Here is a 26,320-nt window from a genome sequence, read left to right on the forward strand (position 1 = left end):
TTTTCTTTATACTTTTAGAATGCGATGTCTCTGTACAAGAAACAGAGAGAGGATATGGGATCCATGACATTTTCTTCCAATGTGGAGATCGCAAAGGTCATTCAGAGACAAAATAGCAGAAAAGCTCCTTTTGGTTATAATAAACGAGAGAAAGAGGTGCTAGAATCACTTAATGATCCACGTACCAGCAGTGCAGTCTCAGATTATGGAGGTGTGCAAACATCAGGTGGGTTACTGGAGGTGGAAGCATCTTCAATGACTGCCTTCCAGAAGCCGAGTGAACCATGTGTCAATAACATGGCCTCTATGCTAAATGAGAAAGAAATGGGGGTTCATCCAGTTTTCAGACAGGATCCAGGGGACTTTACTAAGGAAAATAAATCAGCCATGCAAATTGCCGAATTGTCTAAAGCTCGAGTTAATCTTGAAGAGATGAAAGAATCCGATGATCTCCAAGGCAATCTTTCTGCTTCCAACAGCGAGGTTAACAAATTGACTGACACTAAGTGCCCTATGCTTTATTCTGACATGTCCTCTGAGGCTGAATTAGCTGAGTCTGAGTCGCTATATTTAAGTCGGATACATCATTATTCTAAAAGTACACATTAAGACAATTTGATTTAATATGTTTCTCAAACTCTTTCATATGCCATTACTAGCTTCACTTCTTGCTTGGTCTTCAGCTTTGGATGTTAAATGCGAGGAAATAGGGTGGCACACCTAATGGCCAGAATACCCTGTTTGGATAGCTGCAATATGTTTTTGACTCCTCCACAATGTGTGTTGGAGACCCTGTGTAATGATTCTCTTTCTAGTTAATAAAATCCTTTATCTTCAAAAAAAAAAAAAAACACATAAAATCTCGGTGTTTTGCCACTTACGTGTCAAATTTACAAATTTTACTAGCAGTGATGAGACACCGAATGGAATAAATTGAGGTGGTCAGTTGGCGGTGAATATAAGGAGTAAAACCTTTGTTGCTTTTGCTTTAGAAATATAAAATACTGATTTATATAATATAATTTGCCTAATTTGCTAATCGACATTGTGTTTGGATGGTCACATGTCATTTAAAAATAATATATTATTAATTTAAAAATAATATATTACTAATATTTAGATTGTTATAAATAGAATGTATCTGTTTAATATGATAATAAATTATGTATAATTATCTTACAGATTTGTACAGATTCGACACATATAGTCATGCATAAAAGTTTGGCTAAATTATAAATAAGAGATGAGTATGGTTGGACTTTGATTTTTTCGCTATAATTTTTATGTTTAATATGCCAACTCATCTTTTAGTAAGGGATTTCTATGGTTGAAATGTTGTTAGTTGGAATTATTTTTTTTGATAAATTTTATATTATAGATGACTTGTAAATTATTGAATATATAATAATAAAAATAAATTTAATAAGCTATATAGTTTAGTGTTGTAATTGATTTTTCAAAGAAATCAATAAAACAAGTTATCAAAAATTTGCATCTTATATTTTCTGACTTGTTTTTTACTAAAAAAGACTTCTACTATAGTATATATTTTTCAATTCAAAATCAATAATAATTTTAAATCCTTACTTAAACACCGAGCTAAACAAGCTCTTACATTTAGGGGGTGTAAATGAGTCGAGCTGAGCCGAACTCTAGAGTGCTCGTGTATCGTTTGTTAAAAAATTAGCAAACTCGAACTCGAGCTTGGATCGAGCCAAAAATATTGTTTGAGAATCAACTCATTAAGGAATAACTCTGTTCACGAACGGCTCACGAACCGCTCACGAACATGTCTCACGAGTTTTTGCTCACGAACCGCTCATTAACTTACGCTCACGAATTTTTGCTCACAACCGCTCATTAATTTTGTTCACGAGCTTGTTTAATAAACTTTGCTAACGAGCTAGCTTATGCTTATAAATTTATTTATGAGCTTGTTTGTTATTTAACTTAATTAAAAAAAATAAATTAAAATTCTAACAATATTTTAATTTTATGCTCTAGGGAATCATAAATTCATAATAAACCATGTTTACGAGCTAAATCACGAACTACGCTTATGAGCCAAGTTCACGAATTCGTAATTCGAACTTGTTCGCGAACTATTGAGTCGAACTCTACTGTGTTCAAGTTCAGCTCGTTTATAAAACGAACCTTAAAATTGTGTTCAAGATCGACTCGTTTATGAATCGAAACGAGATTTTTTCGAACCGAACACCGAGCGGTTATCGAGCGTATCAACTCATTTACAACCCTACTTACATTGATGCTAATAATTCAAAAACTTTCCCTCCCTTTTTGGAGGATAATTCATACTCCCTCCGTCCCTCTGATTTCTATACACTTTCCTTTTCGGGATGTCACATTCAATACATTCAATTCTATACATTTCAAAATTTTCCTAAAATAGTAAATTTTTATAATATAAAATTCTGACTCACCCACTACTTTCATCTAATTTTTCAAATTTATCAATTAAATATGCATGAGTCCCATCATTTTACCTACTTTTCTTTCTCCTTCTCATTACTTGACACTACTTTATACACTTTTCTTAGTCTCCATGACGGAGAGAGTACAACTTTATAATACGACATCATTCCATTTTTGAAATATGTCATGAAATATATTCATTTTTTATATGAATTGAATCCGAATATTAAAAAAATATAATGTTAAAGAGCAAAAAACTGATTACCTTAATGAATCCGAATATTAAAAAAGAAATATAATGTAAAAGAGAAAAAAAAGTCACATGAGTGATATTTACTCCCACTGTCCCAACAGGTTCTTTACGTTATTTTTTCACGCATTTTGAGAGTACTATAAAGTATAGTTCCATAATATTTAATATTTTTTTTCTGAATAAACATTTGATGTTTAATTTTTTTTTTTAAAAAAAAATTAAAAAAAATGTTATATTAATATTAATAATCTTTTATCATTTCGTTTAACATATTTATATTAGTAAAATTTATTTTGTTGAGGCCCATATTGTGCACTATGGAGAATTGTCTACTTTATGAAGTAAAATAACATGTTTTTTTAAAATTTTAGTGAAGGAAAAGCGATTCGTGTACAAAAAAAAAATTAGTTCCAGTAGAGAATAATACATTTACGGTATTTCTGTAATTATTTCTATTTCGTTTAATAACTTGGAATGTATTATAAATTTTAATTTTCAGCATGTCGTCACTTCTCGGAAATTTCCTATGCAGTGCATGGATTCACATATCCTTTCACAGTTGACGCGCGCAAGCGGCCAGACCAAGTCTTCCCTATCATTACGAACATTATTATTACATAATGTGTCCAAAACAACAGCTTATTTTTATTGTGTAAATTTGGATGATGAATATGTTGACATTCCTCTATGTTATACATCTTCAGTTGTAAATCTATCGATCTAATCAGTTTGTGGCAGAGCTTCAGTGCGTCGTGTAAACTAATTAATGATGGCGTCTACAAGTTGGAGTCAAACTCCATCTAGTTCTGTTTCAACATCAAATTCCCCTAGGTGGGACGCTTTCTTGAACTTTAGAGGTTTAGATACCCGGTATTCATTTACTGGTCATCTATATGGTGCCCTAACGCGCGCTGGTATTCATACGTTTATTGATGAGCATGAGCTCCATGGCGGAGACAGACTTTCACGCGCATTACCCCAAGCTATTAGGGAATCTAAAAGTTATATTGTTGTGTTCTCGGAGAATTATGCTTCTTCGGTCTGGTGCCTGGATGAGCTGGTGGAGATCCTGGATCGGCAAAAAACATTTGGCAGAATTGTGATTCCTGTGTTTTTCAAGATTGAACCGTGTGTTGTCCGGTACCAAGAAGGAAGGTTTCAAGAAGATTTCCGAGATCATGAAATTTATTTTGCGGATGATCCGGACAAAGTGGGAAAATGGCGACGAACATTGAGCGAGGTTGCCGACTGTAAGGGGATACAAATTTCAGCAAAAAGGTAATTGTGACATTTCTGACATTTTAAGTGTTTTTTTACGTCATGGATTTTACATGAAAATTTATAATTTTATAATAAAATACTAATGTTGTATTTGGTTGGGAGAATAAAATCAAATGACTAAAAATAAATGAAAATAGTAAAGGTAGGAAGAATTATTTTTAGCAAATAGTATAAAATTGTTATAATTATGATAAAATTTGAGAGGAAAATAAATATGACAAAGAATTTGAGCATTCTTCTCTAACATTTGAACTACTTTTGGTATTCATTCGCCCCAACCGATCTTTACACGCGGCAAGAGAATATTTTTTTAGGAGTTTAATATATCGGATGGTAGTATATAGAAATATCATTGATTTTTTTGTAATTCCAAAATTAAATATATAAGAATATTCATCAGAAAATTTAATTAAGTAATTTAGAGAGCTTCAAATGAAATAAGTTTGAATCACAATTGATTTGTTGTTCAGAAATAAATTTAATTTTTTTTAATTTTGTGAAAATGAGATATTTATGTGAATAAGAAATATGCAAAGCTACATATTAATAATACAATAATATATAAATATATACTTCTTTTAAAATAACAAGTCCTATTCAAATTTTCAGACACCACTTAAAAACATATAATTGAAATTCAGCCCACTAGCCAAGTCTAGCCGAAACCCCTAACAACCAAGGTGCCAGCCGAAGAACTAAGCGGGGCCCGGGGGCTCCTTCCTGGGCGTTGAACTTTTCGTGCTAGGCTGCTAGCTTTAAATCATGAATTTAAAGTTGTGTATAAAATGATTTTGTATAATAAATTTGAAACTGATTTAAATTATAAATAAGTGATAAAAAGATTTAAAATTAAAAAAATAGGCTTAAAATACAATTGAATTGATTAAATTTATAAAATTTTAAATATTCATTAATGACCTATTATTTTTATATTTTTAACAATTTATGAATTCCGAATCGTAAATTATAATAGAAAATATGACCGCAGACTCTGAATATCTTCCGGACCAACCATCCACTCCTTATTTGCCATGTGCACTTTATTTTCACTTAGCGGGGCCGATGCCAATAAAAAATATTGAAAATGTTCTCACCTAGCCTGTTCCTCTCTTACTTTTCAGAGCTTCTATTTCTATTTTAAAAATTTTATTAACTTATTTATTTATTATTTTTATTTCACTAATTTAATTTAAATAAGAAATCACTTTCTTAAAATTAACCCAAATAATCCCAATGACTTCTTTCCTATCTTCTCTGATATTATACTTCTTTAAATTAACGTAAAATTATCCAAATATTTTAATAACTAATATCAATAAATATTCTAACATTTTTACAATCAGTAACAAATTCTAGCATATTTATCGATTATAATTCCTGAGCAATAGTCAATAACTATGCAAAACATAATACTCCCTCTATTTTTTAATATATGAGGTTTGACTTTTATGCATACACGTTTAAGTGTTTTGACCGGATAGTTAAAAATATTATTTTTGAAATTTTCTTATTCTGAATAAAAATATGTAATCAAAATTTAAATTCACAAAAAAATCAATTAAAAATAATAATTTTTTTACTATCTGGCGAACCCGAGGATACACTTGTCTATCACGAATTCATATTTGAGGCTCTATTTCATGATAAAAAGAATTACTACATTGCAGGTCAGAAGCTGAGAGCGTGACTGAAATTGTTAATCGGATTCTAAGTGTAACTAATCCTAGGAAATTGTATGTTGCCAAATATCCGGTTGGGTTGGATTCTCATGTTGAAGGAATAACAGACATAATCAGTAGTAGTGGAGTGAGCGAAACAACTTCTCCCAGAAAGATTGGTATATATGGCATGGGTGGAGTTGGTAAATCAACTATTGCCAAAGCTGTGTATAACAGAAACTATAGTCATTTCCAAGGAAGCTGCTTCCTAGCAGATGTTAGACTGGCTTTAAGAAAAGAGAAAGGCCTCAAACGCTTACAACAGCAACTCATCCACGATGTTCTTGAACGCCAGAACATTATCATGGACAATGTCGACCGGCGAATCGAGTTCGTCAGAGCTAGAATTTCTTCCACAAAAGTTCTGGTTGTTATTGATGACTTGAACGACTTGACACAACTAGAGTCTCTTGGTCTAGGAGGACCATTTGCTTTGGGGAGCGTACTCATAATCACAACAAGAAATGAAGACCTACTGGATAAAATCCATGTGGAAGCCAAATACAAGGTCAATGAACTCGATGATGCTGCGTCGTATCAACTCTTTACCAAACTTGCATTCAAAGATGATATGATAATATCCGACACATTTGCCGACTTGTCCAAAGAAATTATAGAATGTGCAGGAGGGCTTCCATTGGCTCTTGGATATATGGGCTGGAGGTTGCTCAACCAGGAGGAGGACGGATGGAGATCTTACATGTCCACACTGGAAAAATCTTCCATTAGTGATGTTCATGAAAATATTCATGATAATCTTCTGATTAGCTTTGATGCATTGGAAGCGCTTTATCCCAAGACTAATTTATCGGATATGTTCCTAGACATTGCTTGTTTTTTTGTAGGACTGGAGGAAGAAAAGGTTGTCAAGATAATGGAAACTTGTTATGAGTTTGTCAAGCATAAAATTGGCCTTCTGAGGAAAACATGTTTACTCACTACCAATAGTGGAGATAAGTTGGGAATGCATCGACTGCATATGGATATGGGAAGGGAAATTGTGCGTAAAATTTCTCCTCATGAGCCCGGTAAACGTAGTAGATTGTGGGTGTTGCAAGATATATGCGAAGTATTAAAAACAAACAAGGTAACTAATTCCAGTATATATGTCCAACATGGTTACTGATATTCATCTTTTTTCAGAGTTGATTGCGAAACACATCCTTTTAGTTTGGATCAATTGCTTTATTATCTAAACTTTAGGTAACAGAGTGCACGCGAAATCAAAGGAATGTGTTTTGTAATTAACTCTTTATTATGACTTTATATGATAAAACGTCTGCAAATTAACTTTATGGTCATAAGAATGTGATTAATATTAATTTGCTCACAAGAGGAAATTAATATGTTCAAGAAACACAAGGTAACTGTTTGCTTTTTTACTAGCATGTTCCTAAGGTTTTCTTCTCTGTATATATCTTAGGGAACAGAAGCAATTGAAGGTATCATCCCTCACAACCTTTGCTACAAGGATGCATTAGAGGGAGTATCATTTGATATGGAAACATTCAAAAGGATGAGTAGATTAAGATTTCTCTACCTCGATAAAGTAAGTCTTACCGGATGTTTTGAACAGACATTTGAAGTTTTGACGTTGCTTCATTGGAAGTGTTTTCCTTTGGAGAGTTTACCTCCCGAATTTCGCCCACAAAATCTTGTTGTTCTTGAGTTGCCTCATAGCAAAATTAAAACAATGTGGATGCCAAACATGGTAGGTGCTGTGGGTATGTTTCTCTTATACATGGAAAATTGTACAAAGTGTGATCAAGTATTCCTTATGTCACTTGTTTTTACAGGACACGCAGGTTTTTCAGAAGTTAAAAACTCTAAACATGTCGCATTCTCTAGATTTAACCACAACTCCAGACTTCAATCGATTACAATGTCTCGAAACGTTAAATCTTGAGGGCTGTAAAAGGTTGGAAGAGGTCGACAAATCAATAGGGTGTTTGAAGGGGCTCGTCTCATTAAATATGCGACATTGTGTGAACCTCAAAAGTCTTCCTTCCGACATTCGCAACTTGACATCACTGAAAAATTTTGAACTTGCAGATTGTCATCAACTATTGTCCATTACAGATCTGCCACCTAACTTGAAATGGTTATGGGCAGGTCGTTGTGAATCAGTGAATAAATTACCAAATTTATCTAATTTGAAACAGTTGGAGATATTGGAACTTACAAATTGCAGTGGTTTAACAACAATTCATGGCTTGGAGGAACTCACTTCTATTCAAAGACTCCATGTGGAAGGCTGCAATTCATCTCTTCTGGCATCCAATTTCACACAAGGTTTCTTTCAGGTTTTGTTAATCTCAAACTCTTGCAATCTTAGTTGGCTGAACCAGGTCTATATATTAATTAAATGACCACTTTTAATTAATATATCCACCAATCAAAATCTTTCACTTAATTAAGTAAAAAGTAGTTGTTGGTTTGTGCCAATGGGCATCCTTCACAAAATTAGTTATTTCAAGTCGCAACTACTTTTTCCTTCCGCTTCTTCTTTGTACAAAGTTTGTTGCCATCACATAGGCCATAGCCAACACATATTGCCAGATGATGACCTATCGGTCAGATGTTATCTCGCTTGCTCCATTTATCAGAAGTCCAAATCCGAGAGTGTGTTTAATGGAAACAAGGAAATGGAGTAACAGATCAATACTTAGGTTTATATATCTGTTGGTTAACATATTCTTTATCTTTTCTCTTTTTCTTTTTTACTTTGTGTGACAGAAATACTCTGGATTTGGGCATCAAGTCATGATATACACTGCTTCGACAGAGCTTCCAGATTGGATTAGTCCAAATAATCTTGGGTCAAAAGTGTCTATAGATTTGCCTTCACATGTATCACAAAATTTCTTAGCGATTATCCTTTGCTTTAAACGCGACTTGGACAATAAGTCATATAAAATTGATTATTCTATTGAGAATACAACAAGTGGTGCTATATGGAGCCACAGCCACTACAGTCTTGATAGCAAGGAATCATGGATGGTTTTAGTACCAAGATCAATCTGCCCAGTTGAAAATGGAAACAACATAATCGAATTAAGAGCGACAAATGCAGATATTCTCGGATATCATCTACTGCACAGCACCACTGTTACCGTAGAAGATGAAAGTAGCTGCCCCACTAAACGGCTGATACATTTGGAAAGTGATGAAAATAGCTGCCCTTCTAAACGTTTAAAGCATTCGGAAAGTGAGAACTGATGTTTCTCCCTCCGAGAGAATGCGACGCAGTCACTTATTTTGCAGGCTATAGAAAGAGGTAACAAGAAAATCAAAATTAGGAATTCTGATTGTCATGACTGCATGCGTTTTCGTTACTAACTCATCATGGTTGATGATTTTGTAGGTAACCTGGCCAGTCAGCCACTAACTCAACCATCTAATCGCAAGGATCCATAAATGTGTTCCAACAAAGAGGACTCAAAACTGTAGAAAATTTACAACCAGATGAACTCTGTTCCTGTTGTATCTCCCAACAAAGAGGACTCAAAACTTTGATCGTGTTGTGTTTTTTCATCACGAAATAGGTTGGAATTTATCTGTTATGCCGCAGTAGTGTACAGTTTAATTAGTTCTTATATTACAGTTTTGCAATTCTTATAGGAAAATGTTATATCCAGAGTAATATTTTTGTTTCCAGAGCAATTTAATTATTTCTCCCCCTTGCATCCACATAAATCATCCAAGTACAAATTTTTGCAAATTGCTCTTGAAATTAAAAAACTGCTCTGGATATAACATTTCACTTTTTATAATAGCATGAGTGGCATGAGCATCATTCCCATAAATGCAGAGGCCAAGTCTATAGTATTACTTCAAGCAAAATCTTAGTAATAACATGAGTCGATCACCGTTTCAATAAATGCAGCGTCTATATCGATATAATTACTTCAAGTAAAATCATGACAAATATAAAATGAATAATGACAAATAAATTAGAGACGCGCATAACAAGATTAGATCTATTATAAAATGTAATCTAATAGACTATGGGGCCGTTTGGGTTAACTTAAAAGAAGTGACTTCTAGCTTAAATTAAAGAAGTGAAGTAGAAGTGAGAAGTAAATAGGTTAATAAAATGTTTGGAAAAGAAGCAGAAGCTACGAGACAGAAACTAGTATTCTCAGCTTCTTAAAAGTGCTTCTTCTTTTTTATACAAACGGGTCAAAAAAAGCAGAAACCAGAAGAAGCTTTCGCTTCTCCATCCCAAACACGCCCTATACATATGAAATTAAGATCGTCAGCAACTGAAGAAGGGTTTGAAGCAAAATCCAAAAATAAATCAATGTAACCATTATGTAAATAGACCAGATCTTGATTCACCGACAAAATCGGTGTTAGCCTTCCGCCATAACCACGACAAAAAAATACTTGATTTCGGAAAGAATTTGACTAGAGAGAGAGACGACCTTACACTTTGGATAAATCTTGATTGCGTTTCTAGAACGTTTCACAGATCTTTAATAAAAGAAGGTGAAAAATAATCGTTACGTTCGTAGATTGAGAACGTTTCACAGGTCTTTAATAAAAGAAAGTGAAAAATAATCGTTACGTTCGTAGATTGAGTATACTATAATCACTGTTGTATAAAGCGGGAATCGAACTTAGTCGGTGAAGGCACCGTGCAACGATTAATTTGATAATGTGAGATTAATCGGAGTGATTAATCGCATCATTAATCGTAATCAATTTAATATTATTTTTTAAATTATATATATATATATATATTAATATAATTATATATACTATAAATGTATAGTCTCATAAAATCAAAAAATTAATGATTTTTTATAATACAAAACATGCTTTTATATACATATATAAGTCTAGTCATCTCATATATAAACTTCAATTTGATTCAATCTGCGAAGGAAGATATTGCAAATTTTTGTAATTTGAGTTTAGGGGCTAATATTGAAAGAGTGAAAGGTAATAAAAACAAGTAAACAACTTTAATTTCTATGATTTGTCATTTCCATGCCTTTTGTTTTATTTAAAATTAATTTTAAAATTTTTTGGTTTGTTTTTTAAAATTTTTGAAATTCACTGATTTTTGACCGACTTTTTCAGATTAATCCCGTCTTTTGACCGATTTTCGGGAAAAAAAAATGATTTTTCACTGATTAACGCTTAATCGAATCGTTGGCCGACCGAACAGCAATTAATTGGTGATTAATCCCGATTAATCGCCAACTTTTAGAACACTGACCGTAATGCGGTAAGTAAGAGTCCATTAATTTATACTAGTATAGGTAAGTATGTAAAAAAATCAGTGCATTATCATAATTAAGTAAATTACAAATTTACTAGTTGAAATGATATATTTTTATAGGAGTGCGTCACAGAAAGACGGACGCAAAATTAAAGTTAAAATTAGTAAATGAAAAGATATACTAAAAGCAATCTCATGAAAAATCTCTAACTAAAAAATAAATTAAAATATTAAAAATATAGATAATTTCCTGAAAATATCACACTCCAACTATATTTTTTTTCTTATCTATAATTTATCCTATGTTTTATGAATGACTAATCATTACAAATTTGTCGGTAACAAATGTCACGTCATCAATTATCCTATTAAAATAATATATATTTTATTTATAAAAACTTAAAATAATAATAACATATTATATTTAAAATATAGTCTATATATATATAGATAGAATTATTGAAACAAAGTGTGCTACTAAATTTTACATAATATTTAGCCCACTGTTATAATCGTATATTTTTTAAAGAGGTCCATGTTTATGAAAAATAAATTAAATAAAGGGTCCAGGTTAACTTGCACATTTCATCAACATCTAAATAATCTAATGAAAAATATCTGGATGAACTTTGGTTGACTTGTAGTTGATATATATACCAAGGAAACATTCGTTATCTTCCTTTTATTACATCAAAATCCAGTTTCCCAATCTTATCAGAACAATCTTCTTCCCCTCCTTGATCTGCTGAGTGAATCAATGTCTACTTCATATTCTCAAACTCCAGTTTCAGCTCCTTCTACATGGGATGTCTTTTTGAGTTTCCGAGGCAAAGACACTCGGAATACCTTCACCAGTCATTTGTACGCTGCCTTCGAACGTGCTGAAATTCGAACATTTAAGGATGATTCTGAGCTACACAAAGGAGAAGAAATTTCAGACTCCCTCTTCCAAGCTATCCAGGAATCCAAGAGTTACGTTGTTGTGTTGTCGGAAAATTATGCTAATTCAAGTTGGTGCCTTAACGAGCTTGCAGAGATCCTTAGCTGTTGCAAAACAACCGGAAGATCGCTCACTCCTGTGTTTTATATGATAGATCCATCGGTTGTGCGCCACCAAAAAGACAGCTACAAGAAAGCTTTTGACAGACATCTGATTGATTTCGGAAAGGAGAAAGTCGACAGGTGGCGCTTAACACTATTCGAAGTTGCCAATCTCTCGGGATACCATGTATCTGGAGACAGGTAAGTCAACACCATATGGATCATGTTTATTATATAAAAAGTAGAAACATTTGAAGTGATGATAGAGGTACAAGAAAGAGATCCAAATGGTTAGGTAAGCATATGAATGAGCATGAGAAAATTTGTTGATAATTAAAACAAAGCTAATTAAGCATTTGGATCCATTTCCGGACTTGTGCGAATTTCATTGATAACAACAATTATTCACAAAACGTCGTCGTATGCAAGTGTTTTCTTGATTTCCTTTTCAATATGTATAAACAATTTCCTTGCAGATACGAAATCGATATTGTCAATGAAATTGTTGATGGTGTTCTGCTCGAAATAAATCCCAAGACTTTATATGTTGCTGAATATCCAGTTGGGTTGGCTTCTCGTGTTAAAAAAATAACAACATTGGTAGAAAGTTTCACAGAAGGTATACATGGTGGTACCGATGGACTTGCCAAAACAACTCTGGCCGAAAAGATTAGTATATGTGGTATGGGTGGACTTGGAAAGACAACTTCAGCAAAAAAGATTGGTATATACGGTATGGGCGGAGTTGGAAAAACAACTCTCGCCAAAGCTTTCTATAATGAAAACTATAGGCGCTTTCAAGGTAGCTGTTTCCTGGAAAACGTTAGGGACGTTTCGAGAAAAGAAGGCCTAGAATGTTTGCAGCAGCAACTTCTTAACAATGTTCTTAAATGTCAGAACATTAACGTCTACAATGTTGACCAGGGAATTGAGTTTATAAGAGCTAGAATTTGCTCAATGAAAGTGCTGATTGTTATTGATGATTTAGATGACCCTAGACAACTGGAATATTTGGAAGGGCGATTTGCTTTGGGTAGCATAATGATAATCACAACAAGAAATGAAGATCTATTGGATTCAATTGAAGTAGAAGCCAGATATAAAGTAAATGAACTGAATGATGCAGAGTCATTTCAACTTTTTAGCCTACATGCCTTTGGCAATAATATGATATCCGACACTCTTATGGAAATTTCCCAAGAAATTTTACAACAGGCTGGGGGGCTTCCGTTGGCACTTAAGGTTTTCGGCTCAGACTTGCTTAAACAACGTCAGCAAGGAGTGACATCTGTCGATGAATTAAAACGAGTATCCATTGACGCTGTTGAGGAAAAACTTAAGATCAGCTTTGATGCACTAAAATTTGTTGATCCTATGCTGCAGGATATTTTTTTGGATATTGCTTGTTTTTTCATTGGATGGGATAGAGAAGATGCTGTTGAGATAATGGATGCTTATTATTCCTATGTAGACCACAAAATTGATATTCTACAGAAGAGATGTTTACTTACTATCAATGATAGAGACAAGTTTGTGATGCATGATCTGATTCGGGACATAGGAAGGGAAGTTATACGTAAAAATTCTCTTGGTGAGCCTGGTGACCGTAGTAGACTCTGGGAATCAAAAGATATATGTGATGTGTTGAAGAAGGAAAAGGTGATTTTGTTATATTTATAGACTCCTGAAGTTTTCTTTTTATGTATATGTGGCTCATAAGATGACATTATGTGTTAAAGAACCACAATGTAACTCATTCCATCTTTCTCTTTCTCTTTGCTTTATCTAATAAACAATCATCATCAACATTGTTCTCATAATCTTTTAGGGAACAAACGCTATTGAAGTTATCATCCATCAGAGATCTTACCGCAAGGATTCATATGTTGAAGCATCAATCGCTAAGGAAACATTCAAAAAAGTCATCATCTATCAGAACTCTTACCACCAGGATCCATTTGGTGAAGCATCATTCACTACAGAAACATTCAAAAGGATGAGCAAACTAAGATTTCTTCATCTTGATTGTGTGGAGCTCACTGGAAGCTTTGAAGAAAAATTTGAAAATTTAAGGTGGCTCTGTTGGAAATGGTGTCCTTTAGAGTATTTACCTTCTACATTTTATCCGCAAAAGCTTGTTATCCTTGAGTTGCCACATAGCAAATTGAGAACAATGTGGGAGGTAAATATGGTAGGTATTACGACTATTTTCGTTACATATATGACAGTTGACATAAAAATTATTGATGTAGTTTCCCCTAATAGCACTCACTTTTTCCAGGTCTCACAGGTTTTTAAAAAGCTAAAGACTTTAAATATGTGGAGATCTCTAGATTTAACTTGCACACCAGACTTTACCATATTACCATTTCTTGAAAATCTGAATCTGGAAGGCTGTGAAAGTTTGGAAGAGGTTCACGTATCAATTGGAAGTCTGGCGACCCTTGTTTCCTTAAATCTGGGTGGTTGTGTGAACCTCAGAAGTCTTCCAGACAGCATTTGTAACTTGGGGGCTCTTAAAAGTCTAAATATTGTTGATTGCAGTCGTCTAGTAGAATTGCCTCTTCAATTAGGAAACATTGGATGCATGAAAGAACTCATTGCGGAGGGATTAAATGTTTCTAAAATACCAGATTCGATCGGACAGCTTACTAAGCTTGTTGAGCTGAGATTAAGTTGTAACAAGTACCTCAAAACTTTTCCCGATACTATTGACAACCTGAGATCACTGAAAATTCTTGATATTTCTTACTGTAATCAACTAGAAATATTGCCATATCAACTGCTGAAGCTTACACGGTTAAGTGAGCTTTATGCAAGAGGTGCTTCTTTGGCAAAACAACTTCCTCAGAAAAATTTCAAGACTGCTTTATATTTGAAAAAGTTGTTTTTATCCGATACTTTTATCACCAACTTGCCATCCGTTATTAGTCAGCTCCCCTATCTAGAAGTTCTCAGTCTCAAAGGTTGTCGCCGTCTGTCATCTATCCCAGAACTTCCTACTACTCTGATAGAGCTCAGAGCAGAAGATTGTACTTCAATGTTACAATTACCAAATCTATCCAATTTGAAACAATTGGAGATGTTGGAGCTGACAGGTTGTAGTGGTTTGGAAGAGATTCAAGGCTTGGAGGAACTCACTTCTTTACGAGAACTTCCTTTGGGTGGTTGCAACTCATCTCTCATGGCATACACTTTCACACAACATCTCTTTCAGGTTTGTCTATTCAGTCTTCTGATTATATTTAGATGATACTGAACTCTTTAAACAACAATAAATTTAAATAATGACACATCATTTTATGTGATTATAATCATCTAGCTACTAAAGCTAAGAACTGAAAACAATTAATCTAAGACAATTTTAGTCACTAATTAAGAAGTTATAATAATAGAAACAAATTGTCAGCACACACTATTCATTGTAGTTTTGACACGATAAGCTTAAGAAGTTGTTATCGGAAATAGTGTCATTTACATAAACAATATATGCATCTTCCATGTTATTATATTACGAACAATTGTCGATTATAAACCCTAAATGGGAAACAAAGGTAGTAGTTCAATAGTAGATGCCGTGTATATTTGTCGCTTTATTTTATTATATTTGACATATATTTTGCTAACAGATTTACTCTGGATTTGGGCATGAAGTTAAAATTTATGCTCGGTCAGCAGAGTTTCCGGATTGGATTAGTCGGTCGCGGGATTCAGGGTCAACTGTGACTTTAGATTTGCAGCCAGATGTGTCACAAAATTTCTTGGGGATGATTCTTTGCTTTAAATACTGTGACGATGAAGGGTTTTACAGGCTTGATTACTCTGTTAAGACTACCACAAGTAATTTGAAATGCAGTTATGATGGGCTTTATGCTCATTATTACAATGAATCATGGATGGTAGTAGTACCAAGATCAGTTTTTACTGTCACAGATGCTGACTACAGTATTGAATTAGTAGCAAATCAAGATATTCTTGGTGTTCATCTACTTTACAAAATGGAGATTCCAAAGATTGAGCATGACAGCACCAAGGGTCAAGTACAAGATGAAGGAAGCTATCCTTTTAAACGGTTGAAACATTTAATAAGTGACAACTGATTCCTCTTTTTCTCAGAAAATGGATGAACAAGAAAGCACTTTGTTGGTACATGTGTGCCATTGACCTACAGGAACAGCCAAGAACCAGGTGAACAAGAAAGTGGTAAATAAACAAAGGATAACCTATTCATATACTCAATCATTTTATTGATAGCGCCTAATTTTTTTTTCGGACATGACATGTAACTACATGTGTGCCATTTGTTTCCCACCTACAGGAACAGCCAAGAACAAGTTACACAAGAAAGTGGTAAATTATAACAATATGATGTATATCTATTTATCACACACTGGAATTCTTTTTTTCTTTGTTTGGTTATTATGGTTTACATTAATATAATATGGTGTGGTGTTCAAATTGGGGTTGCAGTCATTTAGTGAGAAACCAAGTTTCTGCGGGAAATGACCAGTTCTAGCTGATTATTTCAACCTAGGCCATAAGGTCAGTGCCATCACCTTTATATATTTCTGTACTACGCGTGCATATAAATGGAAGATATTTTGATGTCAGTTGGATTGATTATTGGTATTAATTTTTTTTGCTGAATATATATCATATTTTAAATAACACATCAATTCACGCTTTAGGGACTTGTTCTTCCTACTATTTACTTCATCATCTATTTGTTCTGTGAAATCTTTGATCGTTTCCCTTCTGCTTGTCTGCAGGTTGCTCTAACTTTGCTGGATTGAAAGCAGTTGGTGGAAGTGCCGAAAATACTTCAATGTACCACAAAATAGCATTTCCGGGAACTAGAGATCTGTTAGAGTTCATGGCTGCAGTCCTGCAGATGATTGCACGAGGGTCTCTATCTGGTTATATAACAGTTTAGGCATCATATTTCTATATCTAGCAATGCAAAAGGCTAAATGTGACAGACTGACTGTAGAAAAGATTTGTTCCTTAGTTCAAATGATGGTCAAGTGCGCCCCTGATACTTGACACTGATACAAAACACGTTCTGATTTAGCTAATTAATTTTGTGGATTTACTTTTTTTATTTCACCGCAATAAAACAAGAAAAAGATTTCGACTACTCGCTTCTGTTTACTGCTGGCAAGAGGTCATCGGGTTCGCATTGTGCGAACTACGAAACACCATATGGCCTATGGGTATTTACAATTGGGATGAAAGGGTGTCGAGTTTTTTACATAAGCAGTGGTTTAATCCATTTAGAAAAAGATCCGGGTCCTGACAGTCATATGTCAGGAACAGTTTAACTGACATACACATTTTGAGCCGTTAGGATGCAAATCCAGCTGCCAAGATCATATTGAATTTTTAACATGTCCAGCGTTTTTTTAGCGCTGGACGGGGAATCCTCATCTAATGCTAAAAAAGCGTCGGACATGAGAATCACTGTCCGCGCTGAACATGTTAAAATTTTAATATGATTCTGACTGCTGGATATTCATCCAACGGCTCAAAACTTATATGTTAGTTAACGGCTTCACAGTCATTAATGGCTGTGGACCGCGACCCTCCGACAATACCCTTATCTTTGTTACCGTCCCCTTTTACATCCATATTGTTTATATTATTTTTCAAGAAGTTAAATTGACCAATTTTTGATACAACATTAAAAATTATCTATTTATTATTTTTAAAATCTGAAAGTTGCATTTAAAATAGACTAAATATACTTCTTAATGATGTAATTTTACTATTGTTTCCAATTATATAATACATATAAATTTCAGTAAAATTTGAGTGATCAGAAGTCAAAATGGACATCTTAAAAAGGACATATTTTACAACAAGGCTGTAAAGAAAATCCAAATATCTAGATTATTACTTTTTACTCTTCGGATCTCGTAAATTACTCTCAATCCCACATGTTTTTATATAATTTTTTCATTGTTTAACACGTATTTCAAAATTTTTATAAAATATAGTTATATAATATATTTTTATAATTTTTGTTTCTGAATAAAAATTTAGACTTTAAATCTTTATGTAGAAGAAAATAAAAATAAAAATAATTTATAAAAATATGTTATGCTCGTAGTAAATGTTTTCCACCTTCTACATATCATGTACTACATGATTTAACTACACTGCTACTTTGAAAAAAGTTACTCACTCCGTCCCTCTGATTTCTATACACTTTCTTTTTTAGGATGTACCATTCAATTATATACATTTCAAAATTTTCCCAAAATAGTAAACATTTACAATATAAAAATCTCACCCACCCATCACTTCCATCTACTTTTTCAAATCTATCAATTAAATAACCATTTTACCAACTTTTTTTTCTCATTTACTTTACACTATTTTATACACTTTTCTTGGTATCCGTGTCCATTCCAAATGTATACATGCAAGAGGAGTATCTGTTTCTGGTACGTTTAACGTAACTTTGAGTTTTTCTATGAAGAGCATTTGTTCATATCCACAAATCAATATCCATCTATTTCTATTTTTGAATTTGTTAAGCAAAATGGGATTAAATCAATTAAGAGCCTCAGTAGTTGCCTGGCAGGTCCTCATATTTCATTTAAAATTCATCTCCTTGCTCATCATTGTACTATGGATTTAGCTTTCTTCTGCTGGTTCTTGTTATGCCATATAAGGGCCACGAATATTTCCGCATATTAGTGTTGATAACTAGTATTGATATAGTATCTCTTCTTACCAGAAGTAAACACGAAGAGAAAATCCGTATGAAATTTATATTTTTTACTAATTACTTGAGAAAAGGACGCTACTATGTTTTAGAAGAGTGATAAAGAAGTTGTAATTTAGAATGAAAAACAAAAATTTAAAAAGTGTGAATAATATTTATGTACACGCTTCTGATGTGGTGACTAGATAGGAAGAAATAGAGGTGGTGTGTAAGGGCTGGAAACTAAGTTATGCTTGAATCTAAGTTAATACTAATGTACTATTGAACTTAACGAATGATGGTAAAATATAGTTTCTTATGCAATACTGTATATTTTAGTTTCATTCTGCAATGGACATTGCATTGTTAATATATTGAGCTCTGTGTTTGTCCACGAAGTACTTGAAACAATGTCCCAGTCATTAGACTGACATGAACATATGTTATCTTTGTTTAAATTTTTATATTGATACGAAGTTTTACTAGAATTGTGTTGCCCATATATATATCGAGTCTGCAGAGTAATCTCTATTCTTGTAAGTGTTTGCATGGCATGGGGTTGGTAGTCTTAACTCTTATGTGGGAACCCTTTTAAGTATCTAGATATATCGATCATTGTCCCAAATATTTGTAACAAGACTAAGAACTCGGGCTAATAAACGTAATTGATAGTACTAAATAGGACAGCTAAATTCGTTGCTTATCAAACAAAAAGCCCATTATATATTTCTGATTCAGATTTGAGCCCAGGCATGTCAATTATAATGGTCTTACAAATATGTTATGCTCATAAATTGTTTTCCACTTTTTACAGGATGAGATTAGTCAAAGATTTAGCATATGGACGCCAGCCACATTGCTACTTTGGTGAAAGTTATCTAATTCTTCTTCTGTGGTATGTTTAATGTGACTTTGAGTTTTCTATGAATAGTATTTGTTCATATCCACAAATCAATATCCATCTCTTTCTATATTTAAATTTGTTCAGCAAAATGTGATTAACTAAATTAAGAGTCTCAGTAATTGCCTGGCAGGTCCCCATACTTCATTTAAAAATTATCTCCTGGCTCATCATTGTACTACTAATATAGCTTTTGTGTGATAGCTCTTGTTATGCCATATAAGGGGCACCAATATTTCTTAGTATTGATACTTAGTATTAACAGTATCTCCGCCTATCAGATGTAAAGAAGAGAAAATCAGTATGAATTTATATTTTCTTATACTAATTACTTGAAAAAAGGGCGCTTCAATGTTTAAAAGAGTGATAAAGAAGTTGTAATCATTTAGAATAAAAAAATGAAAATATAACGACAAGTATGCATAATATTTGCAGAGAACACAACATCTTAGCTTTTTTCATTCTTATTATGATGATATAGAGATAGTTATTATGCAAAAAGAAAGCTTTAAGAAATATGATAATTTATCGTAATTTCTCATCGGTTTTTCTATGGTGTGCCCATGGGCACACAATAAGCACCACTCCTGTGAGTTTGGTGCATTTTTGTTGGTCATCTAATCATAAATAAAGATGGCCCCCCTGCATTTACACCAAGTCCACCAATTAAAATCCCCCAAACTCATCAAATTTAGTGTTTAATGTGTGCCCATGAGCACACACTAGAAAGACCCATTTATCATATACAATTTTCAGAGCAAGTAGTAGTACTCTGCAAATATTACAAGTACACACTTTTAATGTGGTGACTAGATATGAAGAAAACTAGAAAACTGCAGTTGGCAGGTGTGTAGGATCGGCTTTAAATGCAGTCATATCTCAGTGTATGCACAGAAAAAAATGAACCTAAGAGTAACTCATTAACAAGTCAAACAAGGTTGTGTCCATGCATCCATGGTTTCGTCCAGCGAACTAATGGCTTCAACAAGTTCTCAATCTCCATCCTCTTCTGTTTCATATCTAGAGCCTCCTCCAAATTCTCAAAGACCACATCTTCTTTGGGACGTTTTCTTGAGCTTCCGCGGTGCTGACACTCGATCAAATTTTGTCAGTCATTTGTACAAAAGACTAGCTGATCATGGAATTCGGACGTTTAAGGATGTACCTGAGGTGAGCACAGGAGAAGTTATCAAAAAAGGTTTGCACCAAGCTATTCAGGAATCCCTGATTTATGTTGTTGTCTTCTCGGAAAATTATGCTTCGTCCACTTGGTGCCTGGATGAACTTGTAGAGATCTACAAAAATTACAAAAAAATGAACCGGTTGGTGATTGGTGTACATGTACTACAAAATTGAGCCATCTGTAGTTCGACGCCAAACTGGCAGTTTTGAGGAACCTTTTGAAGAATATGAAATTCGTTTTGCTGATAGAAAAGAGAGAGTGGAGAAATGGCGCCGCACACTAGAAGAAGTTGCTGGCTTTTCCGGGCAACACATATCTGCAGAAAGGTAACTTACATATTAAGTTTTTCAGACGCAACATATATGTGATAAGATTGATAACAAAAAATTAGAAACAAAATTAGACAAGCACAAATTTATCACCAGCGAGTGAGCTGCATCCACTTCATTAAGTTTTGCAGATGTGATTTTTCAAATATTTAATAGACTGGAGACTACATATGGTCTCCTGGTTACTGTTTTCCTTCATTTTCATAAAATAATTAAGATAACACATACAAGTACAAGTACATCATGAAATCTTTACATGAACTGTCCTAAGAGTTTTTCAGTATAGAATATTGTTCAGTATAGAATATTTATCAAACTTTAGCTATGTTAATGATGTAAATCTTTACATTTATTAATTAATCGATATACAAAAATCTGTTTCACGATTACTTGAATTGCATGGCAGGGATGAAGCTGATATAATCACCGAAATTGTTGATAGAATTGAAATCGAAATAAAACCACGGAGTTTGGAAGTTGCCGCTTTTCCGACTGGGTTAGAGACTCGTGTTAAAGACATAACAACATTAATGAGCTGTGATACAGAAGGTGTCACTATAATTGGTATGTATGGCATGGGTGGAGTGGGAAAAACAACTCTTGCCAAAGCTCTTTACAATCAACTCTTGGACAGAAGGTTTAAGTACTGCTGCTTTCTTGCAGATGTTAGGGAGACTGCAGGGAGAGAAAATGGACTGGTATTATTACAACAGCAATTTATTGATGAATTTCTTAGGAGTAAAAAACAACATAAGATCCACAATGTTGAAGAGGGAACTAAGTTTATAAGAGAGCGTTTTGGTTCAGCAAAAGTTATGGTTCTCATTGATGATATAAACAAACTCAAACACTATAAAAATTTGGTGCCTGGAATATTTGGTCCAGGGAGTGTTGTTATTGTAACCACCAGGGATGAAGAGCTGCTGCTTAAAATTGAAGTAGAGAAGAGATATAGACTCTATATAAATCTGATGGAAGATGATGATTCATTAGCACTGCTTTCCCAGCATGCATTTGGAAATGCTGTACCGGAGCATGCTTTGAAGTTTCTGTTGAAAGACATTTTAAGTCTTGCTGGTGGGCTTCCTTTAGCTCTCGTAGTTTTCGGTGCATATTTGTCTACACGGTCTGAGGAAGGATGGAAATGTTACATTGAGAAACTGCAGAGAATCCCAGACAGCACTATTCAGCAAAAACTTGTAATTAGCTTGGATGCCATAGAGCTCGAGGATCCTATGCTCAAGAAAATATTCCTTGACATTGCTTGTTTTTTCGTAGGACAGAGAAAAAGGGAGGTAGTTCCAATACTAGAAACTTATTATTCCTACGTGGATCATAAAATTGACACTCTAAAGAAAAGATGCTTACTGACTATCAATAATAGATACGAGTTGAGAATGCATGATCTGCTTAGAGATACGGGAAGAGAAGTAGCGCGTAACAGATCTTATGATGAGCCTGGAAAACATAGTAGATTGTGGGGATCAAATATTATACGTGAAGTATTGAAGAGGAAAAAGGTGACTTCATGATGTCTATATCTTAGAGTTCTTACAAAGATAAATATGATGGTTTCATATTATTTTAATATGATACAACGCCGCTTCTTGCTTCTCGCATTTTCTTCCTGTTTAAATTTCTGTCTATCTCTGTTTCCCTTTCTTAAGTTTATTTATCAAACACTACTCATTAACTTTTTTCTCTATTAAATGCCAGGGAACAGAAGCAATCGAAGGCATCATTCCTTGCAAGTTTAACTACCATAAGGCACTTGAGGGAGTATCATTTGTGACCAAAACATTCAAACGGATGAGAATATTAAGGTTTCTTTACCTCAGCGGTGGAAATGTCACTGGGAATTTTGAGCAAACATTTGCAAATTTGAGGTGGCTGCATTGGGATCACTTTCCTTTGAGGTGCTTACCTTCTGAATTTTTCCCGCAAGAACTTGTTTTCCTTGCATTGCCTAGTAGCAAAATGAGAACATTTTGGGAGCTAAACATGGTAGGTAAACCTGAATATGTGACTTTCACTAATAGCAATTATGCATATATATAAAAATGTGTGAATAAATCACTCGCCATTGCCCTCATTTTTACAGGATTCACAAGTTTTTGAAATGTTGACGACTCTGGACATGTCTTATTCACAAGATTTAGTTACAACTCCCGACTTCACTACATTGTCGTCTCTTAAATTTTTAAATCTCAAGGGCTGTAAAAGGTTAGAGGAGGTCCATATATCAATTGGATGTTTGCTAAGTCTGATTTCCTTAAATTTGAGTGGTTGTGTGAACCTAAGAAGTCTTCCGGACAACATTTGCAACTTCAGAGCACTCAAAAGTCTAAATGTTGGTGGTTGTAGTAATTTGGAAGAATTGCCTATGGATTTAGGGAACATAGAATCTTTAACAGAGCTCAATGCATGGGGACTAGCTGTTCCAAAAATACCAGATTCGATCCTAAATCTTAGTAAGCTTGTTGAGTTGAATCTTACTGATAAGGAATACCTTGAAACTCCATCCACTTCTTTGCAAGATTCAACTCTCACCGACTGGGATGTTTTCTTAAGCTATTGCAGTGCAGACACTCACTTTACCAGTCATTTGTACACTGCCCTGGATCGTCATGAAATTCGAACATATAAGGGAGATGTTGAGCTGAGCACCGGAGAAGTAATTGGATTGCCGCAAGCTTTCTGGGAATCCAAATTTTTTGTTGTTGTCCTCTCAGCAAATTATATTTCTTCCTACCGGTGCCTTGATGAGCTCGACGATATTTTAAGGCGGAAGAAATTGGTTATACCTGTGTTTTATAAAATCGATGCATCAGTTGTCGAAGACCAAACTGGAGGTTTCACAGAAGTTTTTGAAGGACTTAAAATTACTTTTAGCGGTAATTTGGGGAAAGTCGAGAATTGGCGCCTTGCACTAAGAAAAGTTGCTAAATTTTCTGGATACTGTATATCTGAAAACAGGTAAATTTAAACATTTAGCAGTTAACACTAATCCTTTCAGTTTACTGCTTGCATTTATAAACTGATAATTAATATACATTTCTGTCCCTGAAAGAAATTATTCGAAAAGTGAAACTAGACTTGGTAACAAACAAGCATTGATATTAATATATTTACCAATATGTATCATGATAAAGAGAATTGCATTGCAGGTCTGAGACTGATATTATCAATGAAATTATTGATGAGATTTTAATCGAAAAGAAACCCCAGGCATTAAGTGTTGCAGAATATCCAGTCAGGTTGGGTTATCGTGTTAAAGGCATAACAGCATTGTTGAGCAGTGGCACAGAAGGCGTCATTAAGTTTGGTATACATGGTATGGCTGGAGTAGGTAAAACAACTCTAGCCAAAGCCCTTTTTGAACAGCTCTTGAGAGAAGGAAGCTTTGAGGGCAGCTGCTTTCTTACAGATGTTAGCGAAGCTTGGAAGACATTCAAAGGCCCTGAAATATTACAACAGAAACTTGTTAATGATGTTCTCAAGAAAGATGGTGAAATCAAGGTTCACAATGTTGACCAAGGAACTAAGTTGATAAGAGATGGAATAATTTCAACAAAAGTCCTAGTTGTTATTGATGATTTAGAGGACCTTAATCAATATCAATCACTGGTAGGACCATTTGTTTCTGGCAGTGTAGTTATTATAACTACAAGGAAAGAAGAGATGCCGGATGAAATTGATGTAGAAACCAATTATTGTTACGTGGCAAATGTGTTGGATCCTGCTGAGTCACTGGCGCTATTGACCCAAAATGCATTTGAAAATGGAAAGCTAAACAGATCTTTGACGGTATTCTGTAAAGACGTTCTGCACCAGGCTGGTGGGCTTCCATTTGCTCTTCAGGTTTTCGGGTCACATTTGTCTTCGCGATCTGCTGGAGATTGGCAAGATTACATCAAGAACTTGCAGGAAAGTCCCAACAGCACTATTCAGCAAAAACTTATGATTAGCTTGGATGCCTTAGCGTTGGATGATTCTGTGCTGAAGAAAGTATTCCTCGACATTGCTTGTTTTTTCCTAGGAAGCAAGATGGAAGAGGTCCTCCGAATAATGGGAAATCGTTATCATTGCCTACATGATAATATATGTACTCTGGAGAAAAACTGCTTTCTGACGATCAATGACAGAGACGAGCTGGAAATGCATCAGCTGCTTCGAGATATGGCCAGGGAATCTGTGTGAAAATGATAAACCTAAACTAGTGTTATCACGGTCATACAATTTGGTAAATGTAGGTTGTGTATTATGTGTGTATGCTACAATTTGTCTCCTTGAGTTATGTATGCACTATTTTTAAAGTAATAATGTAGAATATGGCTGGATTGAATGTTTACAATAGTTATACTAGAAAATCCTATTCTAATAGAATATGGTTGAACAAAGGCTTGAGGATTGTGTTTCTAGTGAGGTTGTGAAATTTCAACCAAGAGTGATTCTTTGAATATAGGAGAGGAACTTAATGGAATAGACTGATGTAGCAGTAGCTTATGGTGTCACCTGAGTAGAATGATAAAAAAAGTGCTTAAAAAATTTTGTGAATAAGTTAAATCATCTGAAGTAGTCTATAAATCACGACTCTAGAGGGAGCATGAGAAAGTTAGGTTGTAAAATTGGAGTAGAAGGCCGATGTTGTGACTGAAATGCACAAGAACAAACATAAGATACACATTGGAAATGATATTTTTAATTGCAGACACACATGTGCATCTTGAATCCATCTCGTTTGGTAACCCTTTTTTATACAGCTGAGCCAAACTTTTAATGCCAATTCATTCATGCTTAGATTCCTGTCTCATCCATTCAGCTAGAATGAGCTGTTTTAGAATTATTATGTACATATTCACCTAGATAATAGGATTAACAGAAAATAGCTTTAGGAAAAAAAATGAATGCTAATTATGCAACTTTATGGTGCGCAAAAAATATTTTTAGAATTTATGAATTAGTTATTACTTTATTTGCATGAAGCCATTAAAAGATTCTTTCATTATTTATTTATTTATTTAATATAGATTTTTTTATAATATTCTCAGTTCAATTAATAAATTATTGAGAAAATTAGGAAATAAAAATCATTCAGATATTATTAAAATTTACATGTCAAATGATATTTATTATTCAAATTCAGATATTTTATTGATTCAGATTATTCAGATCTTTTATTCAATCAGATATAACTCGCTCAGATTTGCCAAATGATCCCTAAAAATATTTTAAACAAGGT

The 26,320-nt window shown here is 33.9% G+C and overlaps 2 protein-coding genes and 1 pseudogene across 12 annotated transcripts; all 3 read left to right on the forward strand.

Annotated features, from left to right (window-relative positions):
- The first annotated feature begins 3,262 nt into the window (after positions 1-3,262).
- On the forward strand, positions 3,263-9,375 carry LOC108209934 (disease resistance protein RUN1). Of its 2 annotated transcripts, none has more exons than XM_017381152.2 (6): positions 3,263-3,964; positions 5,635-6,772; positions 7,109-7,396; positions 7,482-7,977; positions 8,422-8,962; positions 9,050-9,375. In XM_017381152.2, exons 1-5 carry the CDS (start codon positions 3,453-3,455, stop codon positions 8,487-8,489), a joined length of 2,502 nt encoding a protein of 833 aa, XP_017236641.1. In that variant the 5' UTR covers positions 3,263-3,452; the 3' UTR covers positions 8,490-8,962; positions 9,050-9,375. The 2 variants fall into 2 exon arrangements, with proteins under 2 accessions (XP_017236641.1, XP_017236640.1); XM_017381151.2 differs by having other exon boundaries at positions 3,265-3,964; positions 7,482-7,988.
- Positions 9,376-11,545: 2,170 nt separating this feature from the next.
- LOC108209260 (disease resistance protein RPV1) lies at positions 11,546-17,057 on the forward strand. 10 transcript variants are annotated; one of them, XM_017380078.2, is made up of 8 exons: positions 11,547-12,157; positions 12,433-13,615; positions 13,785-14,147; positions 14,238-15,173; positions 15,586-16,159; positions 16,275-16,326; positions 16,427-16,498; positions 16,726-17,057. In XM_017380078.2, exons 1-5 carry the CDS (start codon positions 11,673-11,675, stop codon positions 16,054-16,056), a joined length of 3,438 nt encoding a protein of 1,145 aa, XP_017235567.1. In that variant the 5' UTR covers positions 11,547-11,672; the 3' UTR covers positions 16,057-16,159; positions 16,275-16,326; positions 16,427-16,498; positions 16,726-17,057. The 10 variants fall into 10 exon arrangements, with proteins under 10 accessions (XP_017235570.1, XP_017235567.1, XP_017235565.1 ...); XM_017380076.2 differs by having other exon boundaries at positions 16,275-16,306; XM_017380080.2 differs by having other exon boundaries at positions 15,586-16,144.
- A 3,453-nt stretch (positions 17,058-20,510) lies between these two features.
- Positions 20,511-25,418, forward strand: LOC108206909 (TMV resistance protein N-like; annotated as a pseudogene).
- The last annotated feature ends 902 nt before the right edge of the window (positions 25,419-26,320 follow it).

The sequence above is a fragment of the Daucus carota genome, chromosome 2 (assembly GCF_001625215.2).
Source record: "Daucus carota subsp. sativus chromosome 2, DH1 v3.0, whole genome shotgun sequence".
In the NCBI taxonomy this organism is placed as follows: Eukaryota; Viridiplantae; Streptophyta; class Magnoliopsida; order Apiales; family Apiaceae; genus Daucus; species Daucus carota.